Below are 21148 nucleotides of genomic sequence, written 5' to 3'. Positions count from 1 at the left end.
TACAAATAAGCAAATCAAAGTGAAACTGAAAAGTTTTGACAATAAAGAAACAAATCTGGGAAAGTACTCTGAGGTAAAATGACAGACACTTTATAAAGGAACTAAAGTTACACTAAAGGCTTACTTGTCATCTGCAACATGAGGTGACAGAAGACAATGAGTTAAAAATCTCTAAAACCCTAAGGATAAAAACGCATTGTGAACCTAGGATTCTATAGCTTGCTAAACTTTTCTTCAAGAAGGAAGCAGACTTTTTCAGAAACACGAAGCCAATAAATACTCTGTTACCCAGTCCATCACTGGAAGAATTAGCTTCCACAGAATACATTTTGTTGCAAAGATACGTGAACTGTGGCTTACGCCTTGACGCAGTAGGTTAATCCTCCGCCTGCAGTGCCAGCATCCTATATGGGCGCCAGTTCTAGTCCCCACTGCACCTCTTCCAATCCAGCTCTCTGCTGTGGCCTGGGAAAGCAGTAGGAGATGGCTCAAGTCCTTGGGCCCCTGCACCCGCATGGGACACTGGGAAGAAGCACCTGGCTCCTGGCTTTGGATCGGCACAGCTCCAGCCATTGCAGCTTTTTGGGGAGTGAACAAACAGAAGGAAGACCCTTCTCTCTGTCTCCCCCTCTTACTAACTTTACCTCTCAAATAAATAAATAAAATCTTAAAAAAAAAAGAGGTAAGTGAGCGAAAGGGAGTACAGAAGTAGTCAATGATATTGACCAAGTCCCAGTTCTGCCCAGGAAATACAATAGATGTGAAATGTATGCATCAGTGAAAGTTCTCAATCGTCTTAATAAAGCAAAACAGCTCAGTGCAAATAAAGTTTACGACAAAAGTATTTACTGGACTCTAGCTGATTAATTTTAGTTGTTTTCTTATGCATTTGTGGAATTCAGTCTGTTTTCAATTGTCCAAATTTATACAAGTTTAAATATTAACAGCAAAGAAGCACTGCTAATGTTAAAGAAATCTGTCATTCTCTTCCATTATAAAAAATAAAAGGTGCTACATAATTATCAGAATATCAAAATAATTATTTTGCCCTAATTTTTTCACTTTCTATATGATCTGAAAATAGTTTAGGACAATAACAATCATTCAAAGAAAATTATACTTTGTTCCCTTTCATCTTTTTTTGGTTAATTTTATTGGATTAATAAACACATGCTGATTTTATTAGATTAATTTATGGTATTAGATTCTAAGATTTACCACAGGAAAAAAAAACACTCTTAGCCAAGATGATAATTACATATTTAATACATCTTGCTTTTAACAGCAATTTTCAAACACATCATAGACCTTATAACTTATTAAAGATTTTATAATGCTTACAAAGTTTATTCTAAAAATATACCTTATTTGTTCTAAATGAATAACATTATCTAGAATATAGAATAATAAATTATAGTAGCATGTTTACCACCACTATAGTTAAGTTTGTGTACACATACTCAATATGAAATCCTCTTAGGATTTTCATACCATCAGCCTGAAATCATAAAAGCAGATTAAAGTTTGGCATGTGAGATCTCAGTCTGATAGCAATCGCTTTAAAACCAAAAACTTGAAGTATCTAGTCAACATTCTAGGAAAGCATGGGTACATGCACATCCATACAGACATACAAATTCTCTCATTCTAACACACATTGAGGCCCACGCTGTGTGCACAAGTGCACACACACACACACACACACATCAGAGTACTCAAGAGATTCTGCCCTTGTGTATCAGACAGTGTCATCAATTACAAAACTAAAAATAGGGAGAAAAAGCTAGCAAAGAATATGTCTAAACCATACTTAAAATGGTCTAGTTGTTGCAAAGATGTGCCCAAAATGGTTACCAAGATCTTTAACATGCACTGATTGCCATCTTAAACATTCATTCTTAAACAGACTTGAACTAGTCACTAATGGACTTGTGAATACATAAGAAATCATGTACCCATTCATTCCCCAGACTGCATATAGTAAGGCTGCAAATCCAGGCAAGCCACTGACAGAGCCCAGCTAAAGTGGTTTGTTTATAGAACCTAACAGATTATAAAATCCCACAGAATTAGAAACTTCATTTGATCTGTTTGAAGTTTCTTATTATACTCCATGTGCAAAAGTAGTGAGATTCTGTATTGCAAGGGACAGCTACAATCACTGTGTACTTTGTTGTACTATAGAAAGTCACTGTGTATTTCCAAAACACATATTTATTCTAGTTAAATTCTCTAATGGTGTCTATGTTTAATTATATATGCTCTTCCAAATTTAGTCTCAAAACCATTTAATATGCTGATAACCTCTCCTACTCACCACATAGAACTGCAGTAAAATCTGTTTAAACAGAAAATTAGTCTTCAGGCTCTCTCTAGCAATGCAGATTTGAAAACATTTGGTGGAAGTTCATCTTCATCTGGTATTAAAATACTCAAAAACTGTCTGAAACAACATTAAAATGAAAACTAACCACACGGTAGGGCACTTATAAGTCAGACTGCTGTGATTAGGAGAAGGAAAAGGCACAACAGTAAGTGAAAACGAAAATACCAGCTTCCCGTTTGTTCTTCTTGGTAAGTTGGTTTTTTTGTTGTTGTTGTTGTTTGGCTTTCTTCTTATTTTATTTCATTAAGTTTATAAACTGTTCAAAGTACTGTTATACTATGCATGACAGTAAGACAATATTTTGGCACATCAACATTGTGATACAATGTATGGCATGTTTAAAAAATTAATTTAAAAATTTTATCCATTAATCAACTTTTTAATGTAGTGCACATATATCTTACAGTTATTTAGGTCAAATACATAAAGGTTTATAACTGATTTACAGATGAAGCAATCACAGATTGCAATAATAATATATGTGTGTATATATACATACATACACCAATCAAAGGAAAAACTGCATCCTGGCAATTTCACAGTCCGAAGTTTTGGTGGTATATCTATCATTTACATGCCCTTTTCATCTTGTTTTTCTGTAGAAAAGATATATTTTGCCTTCTTCATTCCTGATGAGATTTTTCTGCAATAACTTTACATTCATACTGCAAAAAATTAAAAGGTAAAAAGGTTAATCTACAGATTAAGATTCCTTTCAAGTAGCAATTTCCAGATAAACTACAAAGCTTTACCATGAATACTTCATTAATATTTGCCCATTTTATTTCTCATAGAACTTGTGAATTACACCATTACCAAGATTAAATGACAAATGTGATAGGAAAAAAGCTAATTCACATTCTAGAAGTGAAAGGGCCATGGCCAAAAAAGCAAGAGAAAGATGAGGTTTCTGCCTTACAAGCAAATGACAGCAGCATATGATTTAGATCAATCCCATAATATGAAAGAAAACAAAGTAAGTCTCTGTGAGTGCTCAGTAAAGCAAATCAACAAAGGATAGATCACAATCTTAAGGACAGGGCTAGGTGGTCACTTTATGATTTTAAGGAAAAAAATCTATTATATTAGCAAAAGCTTCCAGTCAAAACAGTAATTTTCAAGCATAGCCATTAAAATGTATATTCACAATTCAAAATAAAGGAAACCAGGGCAGTCAGGATAACTGATTGGGTGGCTACATTATCAAAAAGCAACAAAGAAAACTACTCAGTTCTCCTAGCTGGCTAAAACTCCAAGTGGCAGCAGTTATTCATGAAACTACTGTGATGTCTGATCTTGCCACCCACAACTGGGGTTATCAACAATGTACTTCTCCTCAATAACTAAACTTACCAAACATTTCTATTTATGAGAGACAGTCAGAATTTGCACCTGTGGGACCATGGTTATTGGTAGTGCTTCATTTTACTTACCTTTAAAACTCTTCATTTTGATAGACTGGAAACTTATAGATCAATATACATCTATATCTGTATATCTCCACCCTCATATAGTTAATAAATCATGCAGCTCTATCCCCCACACTTTTTGGCTTTTCTCTCCAGCAACTCCTCAGTTTTTAATACACTTGTAATTAAATTCTTCCCAGAGATTTACTTTAATGGAAGTGCAAAAGAGAAATCAAAGGATATTGTCCTTACATATCCTGAAAGGAGAGCTGCCATTTAAAGAAAACTTGTCTCATATCTCATACAGAAAAGTGATTAAATAAACATCAGCTTACCATTGCCAGTTGTCGACCAATGTTTCCCATTGTTATGCCTCCAGCAAAAAATATACACGGTAGCCATGAACGAACATAGAGAAAATCTGGAGAAGTATATCTAAAATAACAGAAGTATTTTTTAACAACCCACAGAGGAAGAGCACTGACTTAATTACAACGAAAGTAAGTTACTCTATAGATTAAACTGGCTAACCCAATCCCCAATCTCAACTCTGAATGCAGTGACCATTTACTTAGCTAGCAAAAAGGGCCAAAAAAGAATACTTACTGATAAACACCATTATAAACTAGCAGCTGAGTGACCACGGTTGCCAAGAAAGCGATTCCTACTCCAAGGCCAAAACCACTTCTAGATCTATCAAAAGTCCACCACAGTCCAATAGATAGTGCAGCCAGTGTGAGAGACAACTGTATGTTGTTATCAAAATCCACTTTCTGAAATCAGTGTTAAAGAAATGTCTTACAACGTATAGCCAAATAATACCACTTGCTAATTTTCCAAAATGAGATGCCACTGATGTGATGAAAAGGAAATTAATTTCTTATTCTTGGGAACATTCAGTTTTTAAATATAATATGTAGGAAAACCAAGTGGGATTAAAACCATCTCTGGCATTCACTAAAGACCAGATATACAAAGAACATTAATTTACAGATAGTACTGACCCCCCAAAAAATACATCTATACAGAAATATAAGGTCAGGTCCATTAATTATGAAATTCTTTCTTTGCTAAAATTGTAAATGCAAGCCTCAGAACACAAGTATGGCTAAAGGAATACTCTTTTGTGAAAAAAGGAAGCCAATATTACTTCTCAAACAGGTTTAGAATTACCTCAGAAACATACAAGAACTTGAAAACAGAAGAGTTGACAGCTATTTAACAGGGCACCGCATTCTCTGTATGATTTACTGACAGACACATTTTATAATAATGCAGTTCAGAAACAAGAGTACCAAGGACACAGTATCCCTTTCTATTATGTCAACTGTTCTAGTTTTAATTTGTTGAGGATAAAGCCTTGAAGTGAACATTATCTTGCAACCTGCCAAGCTATTTTGGTGCCTGAGACTTTCTGGTTCAGGACAGTTTGCTCAAATGATATTTTATTTCCTTCACCTACTTAAACATCTACTCACAAATGTACAGCCCTTTCCTACTCCAGAAAAAAAAATCTCTAGGCAAAATGAAGCTTTACAAATTCAATTTTCTCATTTCTTTGCTAGAGGATTACACTAAAGGAATTAATTTCTAGTGTCATTAAAAGCACATTATCCATGTCCCAAAGGCCAAATCTTGGCTCTCTAACCAGCTCTCAGGGAGGGGGGTGACTATATATCTTGCCAGTTTAACCAGCCATGCTACAACTACAGTGAAGTCAAAAAAATGCATACAAGGGGTCTTCAAAGAGTGTATTACGAAAAAAAAAGCTGTGCATGTATTTAAAAATAATTTTAGCCAAAACTTATCTTTTAAATGCATTTTTCCACAAACTTCTTGAAATTCCCTCATACAAAGCCATTTCCCATTTCCTTTATCATCTCAATGTTTATCCCTACCCCTACCAAACAGGACCCTACACATTCAGCTTGCTTACTTCTTAGCATCTGAGGTTTGGGGCCACTCCTTTGAGGTCATTCCTTAGTTAAGCATGTCTTATGGAGAAATCCACAGTTCATATGAGTATGCTTTCTGGATAAGTTTTTCTTATTTTTAAGCTATCATTATAAGAGCACTTAAACTCTGAAGACAAAGTTTTGAGCTCTGATTTCTTTACACAATAAACATTTACGCAAAGAGTAGAATTTAGTAACTGAGTCCCATCTTTGCCAACTAAATTAACTTCAGTAAGAGTTAAAGCAAAACAAGGAGGCTTCCAGGGTAAACATGCAAAACACATCATTCTTGAAAGTAGTATAGGCTGTGCATGCCTAATCTGAAAATCCAAAATCTGAAACATTTTAAGAATAGACATGACATCACACGTGGAAATTTCCACACCTGACCTCATGTGACAGGTCAAAATCAAAATGCAGGTGCACTAAAAACATAAAGTCACCTCTAAACTATATGCACAAGGTATATATGAAACATAAGTGTATTTCTGATTAGATTTGAGTCCCATTCCCAAGATACCTCATTATATTATATACATGAAAATCTTTTAAAATATGAAAAAGTTCAAAATCTAAGTATTTCTAGTCCCAAGCACTTTGCATAAGGGAGACTCATCCTGTACCATGTGATTTTCTAAAGCATAAGTAATATTAAAAGTGTATGCCATAAATGTGAAAATGGCTTGGAGTTTGCTTAAAGAACAGGAGGGACAGCTAAGATCACTATATTTTACTATTTCACTGAGAAAGAGAAGAAAAAACAAAACAAAGAAATTAAATTTTAGATACAAGCTTTTTATAATTCCAGTAAAGGCCTTTTAAATTTCTCTACTGAAAAACAGAAATCACAGCTGAAATGTCTGAGACAGAAAGATCTAACCCAGCAGAAAGACAGCAAAGCGCACACCCAAGGGGCTCCCAGTCTGAGCCTGGAGTGTGTGCTCGGACAGCCACAGCCTGGCCTGGTAGTGGGACGGGCTTAGCTGCTCACGTCACCTCTCCAGTTCCTATTTGTCTTATTCTCTTCATAAAGATGACGTGGAATCAAGTGATTTCTACGTTCTCTTCTAGATAGTCTATGATTTTATCTCTTTAAACTGTCCAAATCACTTGATTTGTTTATAAAACCCTAAATCTCTTGGGCCGGCGCCGTGGCTCAATAGGCTAATCCTCCACCTAGCGGCGCCGGCACACCGGGTTCTAGTCCCGGTTGGGGCGCCGGATTCTGTCCCGGTTGCCCCTCTTCCAGGCCAGCTCTCTGCTATGGCCAGGGAGTGCAGTGGAGGATGGCCCAGGTGCTTGGGCCCTGCACCCCATGGGAGACCAGGAAAAGCACCTGGATCCTGGCTCCTGCCATCGGATCAGCGCAGTGCGCCGGCTGCAGCGGCGGCCATTGGAGGGTGAACCAACGGCAAAAGGAAGACCTTTCTCTCTCTGTCTCTCTATCTCACTGTCCACTCTGCCTGTCAAAAATAAAAAAAAATAAAATAAAAAAATAAAAAAAATAAAATAAATAAATAAAAAAACCCTAAATCTCAGAAAGTTCACCAAAGTAACCAGATTGGAAAATTCCGGAATACAAAAAGAAATACAACACCAAAATAACAACAGCCGCTGAGGGACCGCCAAATGCATAGACTGCAAAAGCCAGCACAACTGGACACAGGAAGGTGGATCGTTGGGACCCTAGCTCTTTCCATGGTTTCTGTTCCTAAGTGTTTGACACACCAAAATACTCTGGTGAAAGACACAGGAATCTATCTGTCACATGACCCGCCCTCTCTCCAGCTAACTCTGCCAGCCCTGAGCTCAGTGTAGTCACAATAGCAAAACTTTGACAAGCTGAGTAATACTTCCTGCTCTTTCCTGGGTCCAACGTTCCCACCGCCTTCACTGTGTGAATCACATCTTGCTGAGAAAAGATGACAACTAGCATTTCCCAGGTCCTCTTCCACAAAGGAGAGTCGGAGGGGGGAGGCAGAAGATGGGGAAGAGAATGTAGTGAGAATGGCAGGACAAAAACCTCATAAAGATAGAAAAAACAAACAACCGGGAATAAAAGGTAGAATAGACAGAATGAAGAATGGAGATAGAGGCTACTTTACCCCTCTGGATATGACACTAAAAATTCTCAGTCACAAAATATCAGTATTCTCAAACAACAAAACTTTAATAGGCACTGTAGTAAAAGGTTATTTTTGGTCACCATCTAAGGTGGATATTTCCACCTATGTCACCTTTAAGAATGTTTATGTGGTTTATTGGTATTGATTGAAATTAATAAATGACGGTCTGCCTTAAAACAAATAGCCTCTTCAAGCTAAGAAAAGTAACAAATAAAATGACAGCATCTGAAGCTACCACATGTCCTCAATGGCAAGTCTTAAATGAAGAAAGAAAAAGAGAAAAAACACTTTGAAAATGTTCCTTTACCTGTCATATAATTACCAAAAACTATATGAAAGTAATAAAGCAACTTAAGAAAAACATGGCCATTTTTTAAATGTGCAAAGTTTCTCAGAAATACTGGAAAGCAAAGATTTAAACGCAAAGCTGGGCCTCACACTAATTGCACAGCTGCTACCTTGGTGTTGCCACAATATGGTTAGAATGCTTCCTATGACTAAGTGGGCATATCACAATTTGACAACAGTGAAGTTGCAAGGGGCTGTTTAACCTTTGGTTTGTCGGAAGCTGCTTTTATTACGCATTTCATTACAGCATAAAGGATACAGCACTGGCATGATTTATACCAACAAAGACAGCTACACATCGCATTACACTGGACCACTCTCTTTTAAATTTATGTGGTTCTCCTAGGTGCCTGTCAATGCAGGGGTATAATAACCCAATCACAGCTGTGGAAAAAAGAGAAAAAAATTAAGTCATCTCCAATGTTGTACTAGCAACACTTAAGCTATAAGATTCATTACAATTACTATGAGCATCTTAAAGAGTCTTAAAAACTAAACAAACAAACAAACAAAAAACCTCAGGTTACTTAACATCAATCACTGATAAAACTTACCTCCCAAAAGGAAAAAAAAGGAGGATAACACCATTAAAGAAAATATTATAAATGACTACTACAGTGTTCTAAATTATAATAGGCAAAACACTCTTTATGTAGTGTGATTCACAATTTAACAGATTGGACAAAATGACTCATGCTACTTTTCTACTACTAATACATAGCCTTGAAAAGCATCAAACCAGTTAGCAGTTAAGCAATGTTCTCTCTAAGCTATATAACTGTGAAGTATGCTATTTAATGCCACAAATCCAATGAGAAGCTAGGAGCATAAACACGGACAAAGAGCTCATCAAATACACAAGGTTCCAAAGGCTCTGGCCATCCAGAGCCTCTCCCTCTTCTCCTGCAAGTCTTCTGCATCTCCCACCTTTTCCTTTCCACCCTGGCCCTCTAACAAGGCTATAGGGCATATTGTCAAAGCAGGAAATCTCACCACAGAAATATACATACAAAACTCATTCTGCACATAGGAAAAATGGAGAAAACCTGATCTACAAGAATTACAAATTTTCAGTTAAAATATAAGTTCACTGTTAAAAGATAAGAAGGAATCATCTTAATGCATCTCTTAGTTTTTGAAAGGACATCTTAAGTGCTAACTGTTGTGATTAATTATATACACAGTAACTGTACACAAAATATCTGTATTTGAGATTCAAAATACTTTCACCCAATTCCTAATTTAAATGCTTACTAAACCTCAATGTTTTATTCATTTAAAGGGAGAGGATTTTAAAAGCTTAGTCATGAAAAAAGACTAATCATTACATACTGTTTATATATATATATCAAATTATCATACTACATTCCATGAATATGCACAAATATTATGTGTCAATTTAGAGAAAAAATGATTTAATGAACCAAAACATTCTTCTACAAGGTATAAAGAAAATGTACTTCCATAGATTAAATTGAACAGGAACTAGGTAGGCAGCTTTGATTTGCTAATCTTCCTAAAAACAAAATGATTATGCCTGCCATTCTGGTAATAAAGACACAACTGTCACACAAGTTAAAAGCATGTTTAAAATGTCCAATATCACCTATGATGTACCATGAAGTTATTTCACTAAATCTAAGTGCCTGAGGGTCAGAAGCCCCTCCCCAGTTGGTATTGGCTAGCAATGTCTCATAAAGGATGCAGTCTTCAAAGAAAAAAGGAAAACAATTAATATGAAAGAAATCACCAATGCAGCAGCATTCATAAGAAGCTGCATGCCCACCCTTCCATCTGGAGACAAAACACTGTAATAACATATGCATTTCTGAGCCCACAATTGTTTCTGAGTTAGGCATTTGCTGAGGATAGAAGGCTCACAGACCATTGAGAGATTAACAACAAACAAATCTCAGCAATGCAGCGCTCCAGCAAATACTAGCAAATTTAAAAATTTCACATTACACTCCTGCTTAAAAGACTGTACTCTAAAATCCTGTGAGGTTAGCTGACAACATTTCCAAATTTCTACACAATTAAAATGGCAACAAGCATGCCTAACAGTTGAAATGTATCTAAATGAAGATTACCTCTTTTTTTCTCAAGGGGTCACAAAACTAACAGCTCATCTGTCATTCTTTCTACCACCCCTCCACCCCACCCCACCCCACTCTAGATTCTCCCTCTGCCTGTTGCTGAGTAAAATCAACCCGGAGCAAGCATTCCAAGTCAATTTCCCTCAGCAGCTGATGCCATAGGTAAAGAATTATCACATAGAGAACACTGACATGTGTGTGCAAGGATATAAATAAGTAAAACTGACTATATTTTTATGCGTGTGATGTCAGACTTTGCAAGTGAGAGACAACTGAGGAGAGAAAGCAAAAACACAAAAAGGAATTTAAACTGCCACGCTGCCAACCTTGGGATTTGCCAATAAAAATCAAATCCATTGAGTATGCATGGTTCTCGGCTGCTCACTGAGAGGGAGAATTCCAGGAAGCTTGTCACTTCCCATTAAATGTCTTCTTTCTTCCCTTTAAATAAAGGCATGGCAGAGTCTGATAGCAATATATACAGCAGTGTGAAGTCCCACTGTCGGAGGGCTCAGCAGAATGTGTCTGGGCTTCTTTCCCTCTTCCTGCACATCCTTTTTTTTTTTTTTTTTTAAACAACAGAGACTGTTAAAAGCACGCCCGTGTAAATTCATATGCAAACACAGTCCTGCTTAAACAGATGGTTCTGCAATACAACAATCACGTTTCCTGTTTCCTGTGCTATCTTTAAATTCTTTCCCAGTGCCTAGTTAGAATCTATGAAGACTAAAGACAAAAGAAGTTTGCAAAACAGCAGGAGTGAGGCATCACTTTCTCAGGGTAGTGGACTTGGTGCAAAAAGGCACTAAAAGGGATGCAGTTACATTAGACATTGTGCAAAAAGGGGGCTGAGAATACAAAACCACTCAAGGAGACTGAGTTTCACAGACAATGACAACAGCTAAGGTAATGTTTTCATTTAATAAATATTTCCTCCTCCCTCCCCCCACAATGGCCCCCCACAATTTATCTGGTTCTTGGTACTTGCTGAGGATTTAAAGAGGAAAAAAAAGGGTATGACTTGACTCCTGTGGCAAAAGTGACCAAATGCAATCTTCTCCTTACATGTGTGGAGGGCAGAGGGGCTGCTGTGCGGTCGGGACAGCTTCACAGAACACGTGACCCTCCAGGCCGGAGTGCTCTGCAGGTGAATGACGCAGAATGGCCTTCTCATCAAAGGGGGTCATTTGAGGAAAAGCAGGGAGGACTCAAGACAGCCAGGATTACCAGGCAATGTCAAGGTTTGGACATGAAAGGAGCTACAGGGTCCAGAAAGGAAGATAAAAGTAGGCAAGCTCCTTATCATAAAGACTTTTCCCAAGAAGGAAGGAGGTAGATTGAGGGAGGGAGATTTGGTGGGAGGGAAATATTATCTTCTTAGAATTGTACCTATGAAATACGTGAAATCTGTTCTCTTTATAGTAATATAGTTTAAAAAAAAAGAAATTAAAATAACTGGAAATGGAAAAAAAAACTTTTCCCTGAACACAATGAGGAATCAGGAAAATCATGCCATCACAGTTGTACTGGAATCAGAGAGACAATCACTCTTCCAGCCTTGAGTGCACAGCACTATGTAGTGGGTGTGAGGGTGGGGGCAAAAACAGAGGCAGAAAGACTGAAAACTCCAAGCACAGTGGTTGAAGGCCTGGGCCAGAGGCACGACAAATAAAAAACTTGGAAGCTGGATGTGGAAGGCTAGAGAAAGGGAAAGTCTCACAGGACTCTCCAGGAATGGGATAATAGACTACTTGGCCACACAGCAAAGCTGTTTCTCCCTTTTTAAAATGAGGTATTACTGTCACAGGCCTGACAACGTGGCGATTTGCGACTTTCCAGACTACTGCTCCACTTAATTTGCCACACAATGACAGTTGCCTTTTCCCCTACTACTGATTTTTCAGAAAGAGTCCTTTCAAGGCCCTCAATAACACTCAAGAGGTTTCTAATTCCAGCTCTAGTGTTCTGCGCACATAAAGAAACCAATCAACTTGCAACATCAGCATTCTTAAACAAAAAATAAGGAACTAAGAAGAAGAATATGAGACCAAAAGAAGTTTATCAGAGTTCTCTCTTGTCACTCCAGAAGCACCACTAGCAAATTTTCAAGGGCTACACTATAAGGAAAGGTGGCAAGAAACCAGGGCCCTTCCATTGATAGGCACAAAGCGGTGATTCTGGGGGCCCTTGCAAAGGCATCTGCTCAGTCTATGAAAGTTTGCTGGACAGGATATAAAAGAATCTAGGGCATTTGGCCTAGCAGTGCAGATACCAGTTGGGATGCCCACATCACACATTGGAGTGTTTAGGTTCAACTGCTCCCTCTACCTCCAATTCCAGCTTCCCACTAATACACACTGTAGGAGGCAGCAGGTGATGGTTCAAGTAATTGGGTCCCTGATACCTACAAGGGAGACCTGGATAGGGCTTCTGGGCCCAGCTTCGGCAAGGCCTAGTTCCAGTCATTGGGGGCATTTGGTGAGTGAGCCAAACGGGATCCAAGTCTCTCTCTCTCTCCCTTAAATAAATATTTTAAAGGAATAGAGGATGATTATCCATTTTTCTGACTTAAGATAGTAAGAACCTAGAGTTGTTTTTTATTTTTTCAGATTTTATTTACTGGGGTCAGCGCTGTGGCACAACAGGTTAAAGCCCTGGTACCCTATATTGAAGCCAGTTTGATTCCATCTGCTCTGCTTTTGATCCAGCTCCCTGCTGATGTGCCTGGGAAAGCATCTGAGGATGGCTTGAGTCCTTGGGCCCTTGCACCCACGTGGGAGACCTGGAAGAAACTCCTGGTTCCCCGCTTTGGATCAGCTCAGCTCCAGCCATTGTGGCCATTTGGGGAGTGAAGCAGTGGATGGAAGACTTCTCTGTCTCTATCTCTCTCTGTAACTCTTTCAGATGGGTAGAATAAATCTTTAAAAAACAATTATTTATTTGATACAAACCAGCTCCCACACAGGATGCTAGTGTCACAGGCAGCAGCTCAGCTTACGATGCCACAGTGCCAGCCCCAAAAACCTGGAGTTTTGAAAATGCATAACAACACACACACATACAAAGACATATACTACGTACACACACAACTCACACATACTGTGCTTCTAATGTCACTTATTTCTTTCTTCTCCATATTTTCCCTAAAATGGCAATGGTGGGGACTGAGATTATGCAAGAATCCATTTTCCACACTTGTCATTGTCCCCAAATCTCAGGTCTTCAGTCTCATCTACTGAACTGACCCAACAAAATCAGTAGCAAAGTTAAATGAAATCTAGATTTTCTAATGCCTCTCTATTTTCTTTTGTCCAGGCACCTTAGGGAACACACCACTTTCAGAAGATACTCTCAAAAGTGTAAATGCAAATTCCCCAAATGAAAAAGCATGAGGTTAAACTTTTAAGTATGACAGCCTTGGTGACTGGCAAAAGGAAGGAAAGTAAGGACCAGGTGACTTAACTGTAGTATTAACCTTTGGAATTTTCCTTCCTAAATGTGAGTTGTGACAAAAGTGCCCACATCACAGGGACTGTAGGTCCAGCCAGTAGATGCAGCCCTGGTCTTCTCTCTAAGGAGGTACACATGACCTCAGCCAAGTGTCTTAGGCACTGGCACTGTGGTGCAGTGGATTGGGCTGTGGTCTGCAGCACCTGTATCCTGTGTGGGTGCTGGTTTGAGTCCTGGCTGCTCACTTCAGATCCAGCTTTCTTCTGGTACACCTAGGAGGGCAATGGAGGATGGCTCAGGTCCTTGGGTCCCTGCACCCACATGGCAGACCTGGGTAGGGGTGGGGTCCTGGCTCCTGTCTTCAACCTGGCCCAGCCCCCATCATTGTGGCCTTTTGGGGAATGAGCCAGCTGATGGAGAATCTCTCTGTCTCTCCTTCTCTCTCTCTTTGTGGCTCTGCCTTTCAAATAAAGAAACAAATAAATCTAAAAAAAAGAAAAGAAAAAAGGAAAAGAGGTGTCTTGAGTAGTGGGAGTGTGGGTAGCTCCCTCTTTTCCTTTCTCCAGCCTGTGACACTTGAGTCGTCCCCAGCATCTGCTGGCTCTGGGTCCCTCAGCTCACTGATTTCTTCTCTTCACCTCAGTGTCCTTATTACCCCCTTCCCAAAGTGAAGGAATGCCAACCATCTCTCTCCCATAGTTGCCTACACAGCCCTGAGGCTAAGAGATGTACCTTAACAGCTTTAAAACAAGAGTTTCCCTACCCTGACCTTCCCTTCATCTATTCTGAAAAGACATGTTTTTCTAAGACCCAGAAAGCTTCTGTTGGCAGCCAGAGATGACATCATAGGAGGAAATAAAGAACTAGAAAAAGTAGTTGGGATAACTTTATTTTTCTCTTCTGAATTTAAATAAAAGAAAGGAAAATATATGAGGACAAGCAGATACAACACAAAGTGATAAAATATAGTTTATGCTTTCTTTTCTTTGTTGGTTTGGACTTTTTTTTCTGTTTTCTTGAAGAACAGTAACCTAGGAACTCTAAGAATCATTTATGACTTCTCTTTAATGTGAATATTGTAATAGTGAAACAGCAGTTTGTAAGCAGCTGAAACCTCACAACAATGCCTTCTCTCCATGCAGCAGGAGTACGTAATTGCCCAGCTAAGGTTTCATGAGGTCTTTCTAAAGATCTCACAACTGAAACCCATCCATGAAGTCACACTTCAACCTCTAGCTGTAAGAGGTAAGCCAAGAAGGACCCACATTATGTTGTAAGGCACTCATATATATTAAGTATGAGACACCAAACATTCAACAAAGCAATTTTTTCCTTCAATCAGAATTATCTTCTACTGCACAATTATGGCTTACTTACTCTTATATAAAGCAGAATTGTTCTATTGATCCCAGTCATTTTAAAAAAGCTAAAGAACTACCAATTATGGAAGCTTGCCATCAATAAAGTTCCAAATAGTCACAGAAATCTAATTGAATTAACCCTTGAATCAAACTCTACTGGGTTCTGAGCATTCTGGAATGCTCTATTTTATCCATTGAACATTATCATGAAAAAAAAAAAGACCCAAAGTAAATAACAGGATAATAATGATTTTAAGCAGAGTATCTACATTACTATCTCTTTAAAGATTTGTTATTCTAAGGCACACTTAAAAAACATACAAAGTACAAAAGCCTATACAAAAATCTAAAAAACATAACATGAGGCTTTAAACTTGAATAAAAATTATTCCACTTTCAAGTTTTTATCTAATTCAAAACCACAGCAAATACAAAAAACCTGTAAAACCAAACAATGATGATCATTATCAAAATAACTCCAAGTAAGACGTTTATGAGATGTGTTGAAGAACTAAACTAATGGGCTAAATGCTTTATCCCTAATGATATAACATTAGCTAGAAACCAGACACAAAAGAGGACAACCTCTATGATTCCACTTATATGATATTCTAGAACAGACAAAAATAATCTATGGCAAGAAAAGGCAGATTAGTGGCAGCCTCCAGCAGGAGTGGGAAAAGAACTATAGGAGGACATAAAGGAATTTGGGGGATGATGGAAATGTTCTGTCTGGATTGCGGTAGTGCTTAGGTGATGGTATGCATCTGTCTAATCATATTAACTCATTCACTTAAAATAGATCCATTTTAATTATTTAAATTAAATTATTTCTCAATAAGGTTGATCTTTTAAAAAGTTTACTTCTCAGACAACATCCACATTCATTGACCCTATTTTCTTTCTAATCACTACAGAAACATCCTGCACATACCTGAGGCTGTGCCACAGCATGGTGGTACCCACCATGCAGAAGAAAAGATGCTTGCAATCACGTCAGGTGGAAAGAGCGTCACATTTCTCTGAATCTGCAGTAAGTTTAATACTAATGCCAGAAATACTCCAATAAAAAACAGCACTACTCCTCGAATCATCAAGTTCACACTCTGGCTAGTGACAGATGAGATATATGGGCCACACTTTTTGGGCCCTGGTGATTCTGTCTCTCCTTCTGCCATGGTTTCATAAGTTCAGTAAGCCGTTAGGAGAACAAAAAAGGCTTCCCAAGTGAGCAGCTCAACTGTGACTCAATGCAGACAGAGGTTTGAACAGCATTACATTTCGTCCTCAAGTAGGACCTACCAGAAATCCTGCAAGGAGGAGGAAAAAAGAAATCAGTGAGTGTCTAATACATGATTGCATAATTTTTTTGATTTCAGAAACAGTTGACTTAAAAGGACAATAATGACATGACAATCTTATATAACTTATTTAAATTATTTACTGAGTAAGGAAAGGTTTACAAAGTAGCATTATATATATGATGTAACGAAAATAAAGTGCCACAACTACATTTACTTACAGAATAATGACCACAGAACAAGTAATCTGAGACTCTTCCACTAGAATCTGAAAGATGAAAAATCAGGTCTCTACTTTTACCTAAATCTTGAAGCCTATCAGTTTCAACAGAATGTTTTATACTTTGCAGAAACTCAATAGAGTCTGGCTGAAAAATGTTGAGCTTTTCACATTAAAATGTGACTTGCGAGGCAGGCAGTTAGAACAGCAGTTAAGACAATGCTTGAAATGCCCACATCACCTATCAGAGTGCCTAGGTTCAAATCCCCAGCTCCACTACCAATCCAACTTCCTATGATGCACACCCTGGGAAGCAGCAGAATATGGCTCAAGTTCTTGGGTCCCTATCAGCCACTTGAGAGACCTGGATTTATTTATTTATTTTTAAAGATTTATTTATTTATTTATTTGAAAGACAGAGTTAGAGAGAGAGGTAGAGACACAGAGAGAGGTCTTCCATCTGCTGGTTCACTCCCCAACTGGCCACATTGGCCAGAGCTGCACTGATCCAAAGCCAGGAGCCAGGAGCCTCCTCTGAGTCTTCCATGTGGGTGCAGGGGCCCAAGGACTTGGGCCATCTTCCACTGCTTTTCAGGCCATAGCAGAGAGATGGATTGGAAGAAGAGTGGCTGGGTCTCGAACCAGCACCCATATGGTATGCCAGCGCTTCAAGCTGGGGCTTTAACCTGATACGCCACAGTGCTGGCCCCAAGAGAAACCTGGATTTAGGGCTCCTTGCTCCTTGCTTCACCTTGGCTTAGTCCTGGTTGTTGTCTTGGCATTTGGGGAATGAATCAGCGTGTGGAAGATTTCTCTCTCTCTGCCTTTCAAACAGAATGAAAATGGATGGATAGATAGACAGATAGATAGTTTTACTCCTACAGAACAGAACGGCCTGCTTCAAAGTTTAATGCTACTATTCCTGAATTTCTGTGCAAAAGCATTCTATAATAACCAGTCCACCACACACTCACCTACAGACACAAAGCCAGACCTCACCTGCTCTGCTCGGGGCCACAGCTGTGTCCAGCCCCTGCCTCAACCCAGTATGCCCTTGTTGCCATCACAGGAGCGACTGTGTGAAAGCCAGGGAAGGAGGAAGAAGAGGAAAGGTAGCTATGAAAATGAAGCACCACCCAATGGCTAGATTGTAAGTACTTTAATCCATATGGCCCCTGACCCCTAAAACTCAGAATTTGCTACTAATGTCAGTCTTGGTATTCATTCATTCTTCTACCAAAGTGATCTTTCCTTCAAGTATGTTTAAAATAAACAGCACTGGAATTTTACTGTGTGCTGTTCTAAGCACCTGACATTTGATAAGCAACTCATTTAACGCTCACAATAACATCCATTTCACAGGTAAGGCACACCACTAGGAAGAAGCCCAGCTGAGATTCAGATGCATGCAGTCTGCTGGCAAAGTCATTGTACTTATGGGTGTTGAGTGTCCCAAGCTGCTGCATGATCTTCTACATGTTTTTTGTAAATACTAAGGGATTTTTAAATGGAAAAATGCTACACAGGCTACTTTTATAAATTACTTTCATTCTACCCAACAAAAGTAAATCCTTACTCTATAGCACCTATAAAAGCTACCTTATAATTACATATATAGTTGCTTAATAGATTATAAACTTTTAATGTAGATCTCACTCAGTATTGTATCTCCCACTGTGCCTCTGCACACAGAAAAGCCCCTGCTTAGTCTCCAGCAGGATCTCCACATATTCTTGATTATTTAATTGAATTTGGTGAACTCTTTTTGAATCGAACTACATTGGGTTAATCAAGCTTTTGGGGGTGGTTGGGAAGGCAAACCTAGTGACTAATCAGCATTTAAAAATACATTTCCTTTGAGTTAACAAGCTTCAAACTGTCTTACAAATAAATTTTAGAACAAAACTTTCATACAATCTACGGAGAGTTGGGCTGACATTAGAAATAACCCATATGAAATGAAAATATTTATAAGAACTAGTAGACAAGAGATTTTTTAAAAATAAGTGTCTGTTATAGCCAAAGCTCTGTGCCTAGTACTCAATGGCAGAGTACTGTCCGCAACTTAGTCCTCACAAACCTACTCAGTCTAAATGTAACTCAGCTCTTTGGCTTAACACATTAGATTAAGTAGTACATATTATAGTGGATTCATAGAAAAACATGCTAAATGCTAACTGAAAATGCTTGGAAAACATCTCCTGGCCTGGTGGTACAGACTATTCCTTGCTGTGATATCCAGGCATATTAGCATGTCATGTGTTCTGGCCATTTTCATCAGGATTCAGTAGCTACAGACTTCATCTTCCTCATCATTATCTCATCATCATCACTATTGATAGAGCACTCATTAATTGAAGGCCCACTTCAGGCCAGACATACATAGAAAATAGTAATTCTAGGGGCCGGCGCTGTGGTGTAGCGGGTTAAAGCCCTGGCCTAAAGCACAGGCAAGCATCCCATATGGGTGTTCTAGTCCCGGCTGTTCCTCTTCCGATCCAGCTCTCTGCTATGGTCTGGGAAAGCAGTAGAGGATGGCCCAGGTCCTTGGGCCCCTGCACCCACATGGGAGACCGGCAGAAGTTCTTGGCTCCGGATCGGTGCAGCTCTGGCGTTGCGGCCATCTAGGGAGTGAACCAGTGGATGGAAGACCTCTCTGTCTCTACCTCTTTGTGTAACTATGTCTTTTAAATAAATAAAATAAATCTTAAAATAAAATAAAATAAAAATAGAAAATAGTAACTCTAATCTTCAATATAATTCCAGAGGTAGTATTTCTATACATAAGGAAACTAAGAGATTTAGCCACTCACTTATGACTGCAGTATGAGAAATGGCATTTTACCTCAAATCTAATTAGTCCATATAAAGGTATCCAGTTAATTAAGACATGGGTAGGCACTGAAAAACCATCTCAACTATTAGATGACAAAAATAAATATACAAACACCTTGGAGCTTTGTTTAAAAAGTACTAGATAGAGACAGGCATTTGGGATGCCCACATCCCACATCAGAGTACCTGGATTCCATTCTGGATTCCCTCCTGATTCCAGCACCTGGGGAGGTAGCAGATGATGGGTTAAGTACTTCGATCCCTGCCACCCATGTTAGATACCAGAATGAATTCCTTGGTCCCACTTTTGGTATAGCCTAGCTCTGGTTGTTGTGGGCATTTGGCAAGTGAGCCAGCAGATGGAAGATGGATGGACTTTCTCTCTCTCTCTTTCTCTCCTCCCTCCCTTCCTCCCTCTCTGTGTCTGCCTTTCAAATTAAATAAATAAGTACATAAATAAATAAAAATCTTAAATAGAAGTACTACATAAAAGTGTAAAAAGATGTTTTAGGAGCCAGCATTGTAGTGGATAAAGCTGCAGCCGACATCCCGTAAGAGCACCAGGACACTTCCCATCCAGCTCCCTGTTAATGCACGTGGGAAGGCAGTAGAGAATGGTCCAAGTACTCGGGCCCCCGCACCCTCATGGGAGATGGGAAGAAGTTCCTGGCTCCTTTGGATTGGCATAGCTCCAGCCGTTGCAGCCATTGGAGGAGAGAACCAGCAGATGTAAGATCTCGCACTCCCTGTCTCTGCTTCTCTGTAACCCTGCCTTTCAAATAAATAAATCCTTTAAAAAAAGATGTTTTCATGTAAAATTTTAAAAATCAAATAGCTACCTTTGCACTGTAGGGGACCAACAGTTCACTTTTCCCTTGCCTGATTTTCAGCAGACACAGCTAACTGCCCAACTCTGATGTCGGGGCAGAAACTAGAGGACGAGTTCCCAATTCTGAGTAACCCAATATACTCCCTTAAATTATGTTTGTAATTTTTTCCAAAGGGGACTTAATGATGAGAGATACTACATCTGTTATAATTTTTAAGTGCAAAATAACTTCAGCTATAAAAGTCATCCAGTTGTGCTATCTCCCTTCTCACAAGCAGTCCCGAGCATTTGTCAAAGGGTATTGGCATTTTGGGCAGGATGGCTTCTTGTTGTGTGAAACTACTGGAGGCACTGCAAAACATTTAACATCCCTGGCTCCTGCCCATTAAATGCCAGCCTCCCCCATTTGTGATAACCCAAATAGTCACCACCACTTAACTTCCAAATGCCCCCAGGGAGGAACTCCTCCCACTGATTGCTAGACACTTCTTCCCTCATTCTACTTCAAGGCTGCTAGGGACTTTCTAAACTGTTTTCTGACAGTCTAAAAAAACATGCAATCTTTCCTGAGAGTATTTATCTACAGCTTCCTACTTCACCCAAAAATTTCCTTTAAAAATAAAACAACATTTGTTTGATGTTTACTTGAATGACAGCCAAAAGTCTCAAGTCTAATCTTGTGACTACATCATAATACAATGGTATATAATTACTGGAGACAAAAACAAAAGCTGCAAAGCTTTAGGGAAGTGGGAAAGCATCTCTTCCAGGGAGTATTTAAGTTCATGCAAAATGAAAATTAAAAAGCTGTGTACATGTGCTTTTTTTTTTA

The 21148-nt window shown here is 38.8% G+C and overlaps 1 protein-coding gene across 1 annotated transcript; it reads right to left on the bottom strand.

Annotated features, from left to right (window-relative positions):
- Window positions 1-1248: 1248 nt before the first annotated feature.
- INSIG2 (insulin induced gene 2) lies at window positions 1249-19705 on the bottom strand. Its single transcript, XM_070071016.2, is given in 8 exon segments — window positions 1249-3026; window positions 3028-3051; window positions 4131-4230; window positions 4402-4568; window positions 8484-8608; window positions 16066-16441; window positions 17652-17727; window positions 19674-19705. Coding segments are annotated over 6 exon segments (717 nt in total). The 5' UTR covers window positions 16310-16441; window positions 17652-17727; window positions 19674-19705; the 3' UTR covers window positions 1249-2969.
- Between the last annotated feature and the right edge of the window lie 1443 nt (window positions 19706-21148).

The sequence above is a fragment of the Oryctolagus cuniculus genome, chromosome 3, assembly GCF_051225735.1.
Source record: "Oryctolagus cuniculus isolate XC-2025 breed Fujian yellow rabbit chromosome 3, ASM5122573v1, whole genome shotgun sequence".
In the NCBI taxonomy this organism is placed as follows: Eukaryota; Metazoa; Chordata; class Mammalia; order Lagomorpha; family Leporidae; genus Oryctolagus; species Oryctolagus cuniculus.
This window is presented reverse-complemented; position numbering and strand designations above follow the sequence as displayed.